Genomic DNA, 11,889 nt, shown 5'->3' on the forward strand with positions numbered 1-11,889 from the left:
TCACTTGACCTCTTTCTACCTCTCGCTGCCCTTCTGGGATCAATCAATAACTTTATTTCTCAATGCACATCATTTGAGATCAGAAGAACACAGAAAAAAACACTAATGATAAGATAGGAATGGTAATGAGAAAGACATAATTTTAAAATGTCAAAATAAATTTGGAATGAGTGCGAAAGTTTGGGATGACAAACAAGGGTAATTAACAGTAACGTTTTTTTGGGAGGGAGCTGATTATGGCTTATCATGTTTGGTCTATTAGTTTGAAGGGGGAAAATGGAGAAAAACAAGGTAAAAATACTCTAATAAGAAGGGATTCAGGTAAAACGTAATGAGGATGAGTGGAGAATGACAATGGGACACACATACACACAGTCATCAGGCTAGTCTTTTGTCTCAAACTCATTATAGATAACAAAACACATGACTAAATTTACCCAAATATTACATTATGACTTGTGCATGCTGGACTGTGTATGCACCTGGAATTACTTCCGGTATTTAAATTTTTTGAATTCCCTCCAAAACATCGACATCACGTTTTCCCTTTTTTTTTGTACATAGAAATTGACGGGGCATTATCAGGAGAGAGAAAATGGACTATGTGCGTCAAGCAGTGTTTTCACCGACTTTTCAACTTTGAACGAGTGCTCTCCCCTCTCTAACAATCGTCATCGATTGATAAGAGAAAACTGTATGAGAGAGAGAGAGCCACTCGTGACGTGGTGATCTGGAAACACAGATAAGATAGACAGAAGGCCACCGCATAAGTGGATTATGAGTTTTCGACAGAAGTGATATTGGTAAGAGCATTTAGTTCGGATGAGTGCTTCATCTGTTTCATCGACGGCTTCCTCTTATGTTTCTCGCGTGCCATCAGCAGGAACGATGTCACCGCCGACATCACAATCGCAGCGATTCCAAGCCAGATAGACACGAAAAATGCGCTACGAGCTTCTTCTCCTGTCGTTCCTTTACTTGCAAATCCAGAAATCCAAACTCCAGAAATGATAGAAACACCGTTTATCAGATTTGTGAATCCAAGAGCGTAGGCGAGCTGGGATGGGCCAACAATGGCAACTAAGAATGGAGCAAGACAGGCTTGATAGAGTCCTGAAAGTGTAATTCTAGAAAAAACTTGAAAAAACGTGATACCTACCTATACCAATACCAGCAAACGCATTTTGAATTCTAAACTGCCAGAATTTGTAGCAGAAGGCGGCAGACGATAAGGATAACTGAGCAATGACGTAACTGATAATCATTATGATACCATTGTGAACCTGGAAAGTGCAAAATTAGAAAAGAGCAAAATTGAAAATAGCTATATTTTTGTTGGAACTGTACCACCTACAGTTTTCGTAAATGCTTTGAACCTTTGCGTGCACATTGAGCTCATTTATATTGGTTCTAATGAGAGATATCAATAAGCTGTCAACTAATAAAGTGTTTGGGATAATATGATAAATATTTTGTCATTTGAAATTCTTCTGATAACTTTTGGAGGAATCGAGATAAATCAGCTTAAAGTATATATATATATAGGTTAATCTTAAATTTGATGGAAAACTAAAAAAACGGCGACGGATTCAAAAAAAAAAGTTAGGGTTGTTTTCCGTTATTTCAATTACTTAAAAACACAAAGTTTTCAAAAAAAACCCACTCGATTCAAGCTCATAACAAAAGTGAGCACAAATTTTCCAACGATACTCGCCAACCCTTGGAACCCATAAATTCCTTCTTTGCTGAAAAATGCTTTTTTTCAAACCATTCAAAATTCCCAAATCTTACTCTTCAATATTTTCCGACTCCATGAGAATCAGAATATTCGCTAGATAGATAAAAGTGACTGACGAGGCGAAAAAGCAAGCAATGAGATGAAGATCGAACTCCACTTTTTTGCAGACCTGAAATTTTGGTGTAATTTTTTAACTGAAAAAAAACATACTTTGATAGCAGAGCCCATTGAAAAACTGCTAGTTTGCTCTGACGGTTGTTTGGAGATGAACAAACCCATGATCGCAGAGACCACATAGAAAAGTGACAAGAACCACCAAGCCGGTCCCCAACTGTCGTACTAAAATTTAGAAATTGAATTCCTAGAAATTTTTACAAAACATTGTAGATCTCACTTTGACCATAATCCATTTCAACGTCCGTGGAAGAATAAAAATACCAAGTCCCGGTCCGATGGAAATCGCCGCCATCACTGTGTTTCGTTTCTTTTTGAAATATTCACATTGAATCGAAATGATGGAATTTCTCATTAAACCGCAGCCAATTCCTGAGTTTCAATTCCATTTTGAAAACCAAAAATCAAATTTTCAAATGTTTAAACTCACCTATTCCAAACGTTGCCAACATAAGAAGATAAATTGAATTGCAGAATGGTCCAACTACAAAACTTCCTCCAGTCAACACTGCTCCTACGAAAATACTGATCCGAGCCCCCGTTCGTTGATAGAAAATTGAGCAGAATGGTCCTGAAATTTTTTTCTTGATTCGTGGTGATGAAATCTCTTGGGGTACCCAATATCAAGCTAGAGGCCATGGGAACCACTAAAACCGCAGTGTCTGCTTCATCTTTTGTACAATTGTAGGTTTTAATGACAGGCTCGACGAATCCATTCATGACCTGAAAACTGTTGAATTGCTTATCACTAAAATAATTAATTTTTGAAAATCTCACCTACACTATTGTCAAATTAAAGAAGTGGGACCTGGAAAATTTCGCGGGGGGTTCCCGGTCAATTTTTGAGGCCTTGCCTCAAAATCACTACAGTAGTAAACGAAACTTATTTCTGTGAATTCAGTGAGATTTTCTGGACAAAATTTAGATTTCTTGGTATGAAAATGATCGCTAGCATCTCTAGAATCTGTTTTTCATTGAAAAACCGAACTTAATTGCGAAAGTAGCTCGAACGAGGCAAAAGTCTGAAAGATTACGTTTTTGCCGCACTTTTTCGTAAATCAACAAAGCTACGCCTTTCAAATTCTCAGGTCCCACTTTTTTTGATTCGACAATACCAGTCAAAAAGATATACAAAAAACGTAATTTTGAGGTGATTTTCGGCTGTTTTCACAATTTTCAAAGGTCTGGCGCTCAGGTTTTCCCCCATTTCGAAATCTTTTGAAGTTGCAAAACAGACCTATATTGAAAACTTTGCATTCCCAGAATTTTTTATCATTCCTAGTTTTTCAGATATTTGCTGATTTCTGTAAGACACATTTTTTCAGTCCGCTTTGAATTAATAACTTAAAAAAAACTGTGTTTTTCAGAAATCGGCAAATAACTGAAAAACAAGTAATTTGCAAAATATTCTGTGATACAAATGTTGTTAATATAAATTCGTTTCACACCTTCTGAATTTTGCAAATGGATCGGAAACTTGGCAGCCGAGCTCCAGTCTTTTCAAAATGGCCAAAAGTCAATTGAGAAACACGGTTTTGTTGATCTCAATTTTCCTGTAACTTTTCAACATCGCAAAGACAAAGTACATTCATCATAGTTTAAAGGTGACAAAACTATCATGTCGTTAAACAAAACAGTGCGTGTCATCAGGAGTTTCAGACATTTTTGCTCTTACGTGACATTTTCTATTTTCTCCAAAAAATGCGTTACCTGCCTAACACCAGTTTCAGCGAACAAAATATAGAATCCAAATATTGCCACCCAAATATTCCGCCATTCCGACGGCTTTGGTGTATCATCAAACACAACCGCTCGTCGTTGTCCGGGCGGCCGAGCTCGACGAACGTTCGGTCGGGCGGCTCGCTCAATAGCCATTTCTTAGGCAGAAAAGGTCTGATGAGCACGAGTACGTACCAGTTGATTCGCGGAGCAAGAGAGACAAGAAAAATGGAAAGGAAATTGCAGCCCCAAACAGAAAAAGAGAAAAGGCAAATGAGTTTCAACGGCGCTCTGTTTCTTATCAGCCGCTTTTCCCTTTCTTTGCATATTCACCTTTATGACTTTTTTGGCGTTACCCTCGCCTTCGCTTCCATCAAAAACGTGTTGAAAAGTGCTGATCAATCTCTCAACTAAAACCGTGAAATCGCAGTCTATTCATCTTATGTCGTCGTTGCCTTCTAAAAGTTTAATTGCTTTGCTCAGTGCTCACTTTTCTTTCAGTTTTCCTAAACACCTCTAAACCATCCCTATCAACCTCTCCTTATCAGTGTCTCTAGAAACAAAAAAATGAGAAGATGACTCTAGAGAATTTGTCAGAGGCTTTTTTCTGCTGAAACAGAAGGAAAGTTGCCATTTCAATTCCGAGGTAATCTGTGAGATGATATGAAAAACGAAAAGGCCACCGTACTAAAAAACGGGTAATTTTCTATTTTGGAACTTTGATAATATTATCATATTTTAGTATTAAGTAGTTTTTAAAATTTTAAAGAAAAAACGTAATACTTCATTTACCGTAAAACCTGTAACATAATGGGATCTAACTTTGGACTTTATGTTTATTTTTCTCGGTTCCTGCCAAAGATATAAAAAAGTTGTCAACTGTTTAATTATTTATCAAAATATTTCCATAATTTTATCAGTTGACGAACTATATATCTTTTACAGAAACGGAGACAATTGAGTTCATAATAGACAGCGTGGAGGCTCTTCTATTACAGGATATACCTTTAAATAACCTTCTCTTAGGTTTGTTTCTACTCTGAACAGCATCTCGTACATTGATCATTTTCCTCTGATAACCATAACCCTCTTCTTATCCTGAAATCACGTTTTTGACACTTTCCCCGACGCTAGGTGACACTTTTAAAACAACACTATCAACAGAAAAATGCGTCTATTATGTTTAGGGTTTGTTCAAAAAAATGGAGATGGTGGAAAAGAAAGAAAATGAAGAAAACAGTCATGAAATATGCCAAAAATTGAGAGTGTCGGAAAAAAAGGTGTTCGTTTTAAAATAATTAGTATCCATTAATGAAATTAGAAAAAAAACACTTGAGCAACAACTGAAACAGGGGGATGGGAGGAACAAAAACAGATGACAGTGAATGAAGTACACAAGGATAAATAGCTGGGGCGCTAAAGAACTATCATGCAATGGAAATTTTTAACAGAAATCCATAATTATGAGACGGAGCTTATCGGCAACGGCTTGAGCAGCTTCGATAATATCCATTGAGTCCAGGATGGGGCTGTTACATTTGGCATTAAGGAGCTAAAAAATTTCTATGTCTTTGGTAGGAATAATTCAAAGGTATTGTCCCTGACAATCTTTTGAACGACAATTTTGTTAATTTGCTAGACTCTGAAATGTTCTAGTTTTTTACTTCAAAAATACCGTATAGTCTGTTATGGAAGGACCCTCTTACAATCAAATTTTGGCTAATTATTCTCGCTTCGTGTCAAAGATATAGAAAGATTGCCGACTGAGAAATTGTTCATCATACTATCAGAAATGTTTTGTCAGTTGACAATTTTCAAACATATTTTATATGAATTGAGATAATTGAGGTCAAACTTGATAATGTAATAGCAGTTCTATTGCAGGTTTTACAATATTGAATTTTTGCGACTTTTCTGACAAATTGACCCAAACGTCGGTTAACACATTTCTAAATATATTTTGAACTAAACTACACTAACCACGACAGCGTCCGTCAGCGAATCGATTTTTTCATGTCGAATGTACGGCAACAGGACAGTGATAAGACTGTTGATGGCGCACGCGATCTGCAAAAAAACAACAATTCATATTCGTACTCTCCCAATTATTTTCAACCTCATGTGCTCCATGGCTCGCGTTCTCATCCAAATTTCCATTATGCCCATGCTGAAGAAGCGCTTTGATGTGACGAGTGATTTTCTCGCTCTGTTGAATTACTCGATTCTTCACATCTACAAAAACGAAGTGAAATGAAAGAAACTGGGTTCACTAATCCTACCTTCTCTGTTAAGCGAGTTGGGGATTTGTGAGGAGCGCGAGAGGGACGAGGAGCTCTCCAACATTGAGTCTTGTCGTCGCTCCACTTTCTTCTCCATTTTGTGGTCGTTTGAGTTTCGACGATCGTTTGAGTTGGATCGCCAGCGGGCGCCACCGCCATCGACGCGGTCTTCACTGTCTCTGAAAAATGAGGATTTTAAGGACGATGTGAGTTTTTTATTGCTTGATAATGATACTAGGTCATTTTCACAAGATGCTCTCACAAATAAAAGCTTGACTTTTCTGCAGGATCAGCTAAGAGCTTTGCTATAGATAGCCGAGAAGTTTTAGCTTATGTTAGGCAAATGGATTATTGTCGGATTTCTCAACGATTTGTCTGATTTGAAATCTGAGATTTCGTCAAATTAAAATTCTTAAAATTAGTCAGATGTATATCAGCCGGCTTGTGGTCCAAGGTGTTCGGAATCAAATTATTTCGTATTTAAAAAAAAATTGCGATGCCTCTATTTCTGTAATGTTCGAATTTTACAATTCCTGCAGTTGGTCAATTCATTGATTTACGTTTTTTCTTCAAAATCCGGTCAAGACACAGCTGGAATGATGTTTGGACAGTTTTGCTGACGTTTTTAGTAATTCTAGAACTCTCCCCACTTTTTTTCCATTCATTTCAATTTAAAACGGTCAAAAATTCGTACGATATCTTTTTCGATTTGTATTTATAATCAAACCTCACCTGCGAGAGAAGCTGTGCTGAATTCCAGCCGGTGGCAAAATCCTCTCCGGCGTTTCCACAATTGCAAGCGGCGATGGCATGCGCCTTGTCATGTTAGTCCTTTTTAGGTTGTACAAATCATCTCGGAACGAAATAAGTTCCGAGTTGAGGTTGATGTTCTGGGCTTGAAGACTGTGGACCAATCTGCAACTTAAAAAGTTGATCAGGAGTTTTTTTTATTTCTTTTCACTTAGTGAGCTCCTCGTTCTGTTTGGTAACCGTGAGCACCATACTCTCAGCGTTCAGAAGTCTCTCTTTCATCTCCAACACCTCATCCCATATTCTCCCATTTAATTCATCGACAGTGTTTGATTGAGAGTTTGGTAAGATGCCAGAAGTTGGAGAGCACGAGATTCCAGCCACCTCGTCGTAGTCGGCATATTCATTTCTTCTGGAATTTTTTTGATTAGAGCTAATTAAGTTTAAAAATGACTCGCTTCATTAATCTCATTGGATTCTCATTAGACTTTCTTTGAGTTCTTGGTGCCTCTTGAATCGGGAGTGGGTCTCCGTTGATTCTTCGCTTCTGATCCTTGATAAGGTCGATGAGAAGAATTGTGAACTGAATTGGGGTGAACTTGGCAAGTTTCTGTCTTCTTTGATTACGAGCAGCAGACATGTGTGTCGTGGACTGAAAATTTTCAAGATTTTCTGATCTATTTCGAAGCTTGAACTCACTGGCAAAAATAAGTTAGTTGGTCCTTTGGCGGTTTTAGCCCATTTAGTCATATTCCAGTTCACCTCGTTTTCTCTGCGAACGGTTTCATCAAATGCGTCCTCGCAAAGATCGAAGAATTGACCTTTCGGTAGAACTGAGATCGCCAATCTGGAGTCTTTGGTTTTGATGAGAAATTGTTTCTCAGTGACTTCTGGGATGAAAAAGTCTTGATTATTGCGATGGTCCGCTTTTCGATTGCACATGAAAAACGAGAAACGGTCAAATGTGTAGAAGAAGAAGTCGTAAATACGATTGGAGAGTTGGATCTGTAATCAGAGAGGGTTGAAGGGAAAAAAAAGGAAATCAGTTTATTAGTCAGCCCGGTTTTGACACCTACATCTCCGAACATTTCTCTCTTAAATTTCACCAGAATTTCTATGTTCGCACTTACATGATTGTAATCCTTGGCAACCATATATGGAAGTGAACCATCTTTGTTAGCAGCATTGATATCAGCTCCATACAGAAACAGAAGTTCCACTTGATTGCAATTCCCATCTCTAGCCGCGACATGCAGAGGTGTGTCGCCAGTTTCGGGGTCAAGGAAGTTGACGTCGGCTCCGAGAGCAATGAGTCTGAAATTTGAAATTGTTTTGGTTGAACCAAAACTTGAGCGAATTAGTAATAAACCAAAAAATTCGGGTGTATAATTGTTTTCGCCAATTTCACTTTTTTTGGATTGGTCTGAGCAGGATGAGAAATTTTTTCGGATTTTTTTACTATTTGACGGACATTTGATTTGTAATCTTTTGGATCAAAAAATCTAGAATTGATTTTCACCATACTTGTCACGGGCCGGGCCGGCTCAAAGTGAAAAACTCTCCGCTCCGACTCTTTCCGTCCGGGTCAGATTTTGAAGTCTCAAAATTCTGAAATTTTTGAAATTTTTATGGATTTTTCGAAGAATTTCAATGTTTTGACCTTTTTGTGAGTTGGCGGTATATCGCATAGAGTTTTATTTCAGGCGGAATTCTATATATTTTTCTCAAGAATCTTCAAAAAATATGCTTCCAGGATCGGAGGATTTTTTTGAACCGGCTCATCCGGAATTTGATGTATGATTGTCACGTTGCCAAAAAGTCCAAATTCAGAAAAGATATTGTCCAATTTCCGCTTAAATGTTTCCTGAATCAGTGAAGTTCTGAGTGTTTTATTAGGTGATATCTCATACTTCGTTAGACCGATTTTTTTTTTGAATTCTGGGTTTTTCTATTTCACATTTTGACAGAAATGACACTTACCTCAATGTAACATGAGCGTAGTCACTTCTCACACACGCGATGAGCTGTTTGTTCAAGCTGTTCTCCAGATCCTCATCCTTCCCTCTCTTCGGCTGAAACGTCATCTTCTCATACTTCTCCTTCACGAATTGCTCTTTGATATGCGATGGATCTCTGAAACGTTCTCTAATTTCTCTAATTTTTCTCTAAATCTCTCATACTGCGCCAGTGGCTTCTGAAATTTCGTGGATCCCTCGTAGAGTGCACTCTCCCAAATCATGTTGGTGTTGGACCTGAAATTCCATTAAGTTTTACGGCCCAACAGATACAACAACCCACGAGTTGAGAGCGTGAACGAGTCGAATGTGTTCCTCATCCCAAGCACTTTTGCGCAGATGACGGAGATAGCTCACCGATGGCCCTGTGTAGTGTACTATTTATTGATCGTAAGAAGGGGAGAGGGGGGGGGGGGTCACGTGTGCGCAACAATCGGCTTGCATACACATTAGAGCATTTGGGACCTTGTTCGAGAGTATAACGAGGGAATTCAGTAAATTCTCAAAGTTTCCGAGTGAAATCTTACCAAGATAACTGTGAAAACAGAAGCATTCTGAGCAAATGACGGTTCCTTTCTTCACAGACGCCCATTCCACTTCTCGTTTGCCGCAATCATCGCATTCCTTTTGTTCCAGTGAGGTGATTACTGGAATATTCAAAAATTGGAACCCTAGAATGAAAAGAAAAACTCACAATCCAGCGCCTCGGCTGTATACATTTCCTATCCGCCACCTCTACTACTGTAAAAGAAGAAGATTGATGAAAAGAAGAAAAGTGGAGATATGATATTGAAAATTGAAGAAAAAGGCACAAAAAAGGCAAAAAAAGATACGACAAGACTACTAAGTGATTGTATCAATTTTGCGGTGTATCGGAGGCTGCAAAGCAAGGCCATTCTCACATCAACTAAGTGCGCGCGACATTCCAAGTGTTCGCAGTAATACACGCGCGCGCGGCGTGTCAACAATTTCCACTGACGCATCTCGTGCAACACCCTTGCGCGCGCTTGGTGCGCGTATACATGCCTCCAAATTACCTCTCATTTACCGGTATTTGTTAGTTTTTCTCTCCAAATCTCTAAATTTTTCCAATTTCAGCTAATCAAACATGGAGAAAATAATTGGACTCATGTCCAGAGACGACTGGGTCTACACTGGCCTTCTGCTCTTCTCATTTGCGGCGTCTTGTTATGTGCGAAAACTTGGAAACAACATTTTGGCATCCGGAGCGCTGGGATTTGCAATGGCTCTGTTCATCATAGGTGAGAATGAAAAGTTAACAAGGTCTAGAACAAAAAAATTTAGGTCCAAGAATTGCCTATTCCCTGGGTATTTGTGCAATTGCTGTCGGAATTCAAGCATTTGCCCCGAAAAAGTAAGTTTTCAATACATTTTCTCGCGAAAAATCGATTTCTGCAGAAAGGTGCCTTTCTACGTCTTCCTGACAACGTTCACCTATTTGATGTTCGTCCGATTTGCTCATTATTTCCTTCCAGTCGTTGAAGTTGCCAGCCATACTAACGTGATTCAGCTGATTATTACCTTGAGAGTGAGTTTAAAAGATTCTGAAGTTACGGAGTGAAAAGATTCTGATTCTCATGGAATTCTAAAATATCAGGTATCTTCAAACGTCGCCCCAAAAACGGTAACAATAAAGCTAAATCCTCGTGAATAAAAAATTGTAATATAATGGTAATAAATGCTAGATTAGGGTAGACAAAGAGACATCGTGAACTGTAAGTACAGAAGCAAAAGATAGTGCGGTCATTCAGAAGGAAGCAAACCAGCAATTTGCAGGTTTTTGGCATGCAGAACAGAGAAAAATCAACAATTTGCTGCGGCCGTAGCAGTTGAAATTTCTGAAGCTTTCTAATTTCTGAAGATCTCTAGGCCACGGCCCTCCGTGCAATGATTTTCACCGGAAATTCCGTGTGGATATAATTTTAAGCTCAAAAATCGCTTCAACTCAATGACGCATAAAATTTCGTCGTCTTTGAACGGAGAATGGTACCTTACCAACTTTCCCAGTATTTTTGACCTCCGAATAATCGCATAAAGGTTCAGTGTCACCCGAGAATCCAATGTAAACGAGAATACTAAACCATGACATTTTTCTAAGCAATATGGATTAAGAATCAACTGGAAAAATTGCAATTTTAAACCTGAGTCCTTTTTGGATTCCAAAGTGTTCCATCTTGATAGGAGATCCACTTTCCTCTGACCGAAACGCAAAACCATATATCCCTGATATCACCTAAATTTTTTCAGATCATTGGAATCACATTTGAAGAAAACGACGCGTGGCTCCACAAGAACGACGAGAACGCCACAAAACGCTACTTAACAAGAATGCCAACACTTTTGGAAAAGTTCGCCTACTTTTATCATTTCTGCGGCTTATTCACAGGTTAATTTTTGTCTTCAGCTCGTTTCTATACCCAATTCTACCATTTCAGGTCCATACTACACCTATCAGATGCTCCTCGATTCTCAGAACCCCGCATTGCAGTCTTGGGATCCAACCCCGGAGGTGACGTCTCGATTCGTTCGACTTTTGTGGTCGGTACCAGCGTTTGTGATCACAAATCACTACTTTCCACTGGATGTGAGGCTTTTATAACAACCAGGAACGTTCTTAAAATTGTAATTTATTCAGTCTCTTCGCTCCGATGCAATTTGGGAAGTTTCATTCTTCACTCGCCTTGTCTATGCGGCGTTGATCTTTGTCGTGTTCAAAACAAGAGTTTACAGGTTAGTAGTTTAATAACATTCAAGAGGAACTGGAGTTAATTTTCAGCGCTTGGGCAATTGCCGAGTCAATTTGCGTGATTCTTGGAATTGGAATTTACCCAGCTGCATCTAATCCAAAAATAATTGTGGGACCAACTGATTTGAAGGTGTTCGAAGGGCTTCGTGATAAAGAGAACGTGGAGATGAACAGTGATGCTATTGTGAATTTGGATATTCCAAAGGTAAGTGTTTTGGATGCATAAGAATCATAAAAATCGGAAATTGTGAAACCTACTCTAAGGCTTTCATTTCGGTCGGTCGAAAATTGCCGACCGCCAACCGACCACCGACCCAGCCGACCGACAGCCGAGCGAGCTGACCGATCGGTCGGCGCGCCGGCCGATTTCGTGCCTTTGCGCATAAAAACACGAATTTTTGCGTACGAAGCACTTTATTTTACGACAAACGAGGCTTTTAGTGGGTA

The 11,889-nt window shown here is 38.9% G+C and overlaps 3 protein-coding genes across 3 annotated transcripts in view; 1 reads left to right on the forward strand and 2 right to left on the reverse strand.

The window, feature by feature from the left end:
* Positions 1-775: 775 nt before the first annotated feature.
* Cbr-slcf-1 lies at positions 776-3,787 on the reverse strand (the record flags this gene model as incomplete). Its single annotated transcript, XM_045239287.1, has 9 exons — positions 776-1,113; positions 1,160-1,283; positions 1,664-1,745; positions 1,792-1,907; positions 1,949-2,077; positions 2,133-2,284; positions 2,343-2,483; positions 2,530-2,635; positions 3,623-3,787. 9 exons carry the CDS (start codon positions 3,785-3,787, stop codon positions 776-778), a joined length of 1,353 nt encoding a protein of 450 aa, XP_045092695.1.
* A 1,288-nt stretch (positions 3,788-5,075) lies between these two features.
* Positions 5,076-9,394, reverse strand: Cbr-git-1 (the record flags this gene model as incomplete). The annotated part of the gene is made up of 14 exons (XM_045239288.1): positions 5,076-5,183; positions 5,612-5,698; positions 5,748-5,863; positions 5,911-6,089; positions 6,643-6,825; positions 6,872-7,072; positions 7,149-7,312; positions 7,360-7,665; positions 7,791-7,974; positions 8,641-8,793; positions 8,841-8,912; positions 8,959-9,040; positions 9,203-9,322; positions 9,370-9,394. The coding sequence occupies 14 exons, from the start codon at positions 9,392-9,394 to the stop codon at positions 5,076-5,078; spliced, it is 1,980 nt and encodes a 659-aa protein (XP_045092696.1).
* A 389-nt stretch (positions 9,395-9,783) lies between these two features.
* The window catches only part of Cbr-mboa-7, a gene marked incomplete at both ends in the record, with an annotated part of 3,419 nt that continues 1,313 nt past the window's right edge, over positions 9,784-11,889 (forward strand). Inside the window, 7 exons of the mRNA XM_002644081.1 lie at positions 9,784-9,937; positions 9,981-10,050; positions 10,095-10,224; positions 10,944-11,082; positions 11,132-11,280; positions 11,332-11,426; positions 11,473-11,647. Coding sequence (XP_002644127.1) covers positions 9,784-9,937; positions 9,981-10,050; positions 10,095-10,224; positions 10,944-11,082; positions 11,132-11,280; positions 11,332-11,426; positions 11,473-11,647 — 912 coding nt within the window. The remainder of the gene's footprint in view (positions 9,938-9,980; positions 10,051-10,094; positions 10,225-10,943; positions 11,083-11,131; positions 11,281-11,331; positions 11,427-11,472; positions 11,648-11,889) is intronic.

Source organism: Caenorhabditis briggsae (genome assembly GCF_000004555.2).
Source record: "Caenorhabditis briggsae complete genome, chrX, whole genome shotgun sequence".
In the NCBI taxonomy this organism is placed as follows: domain Eukaryota; kingdom Metazoa; phylum Nematoda; class Chromadorea; order Rhabditida; family Rhabditidae; genus Caenorhabditis; species Caenorhabditis briggsae.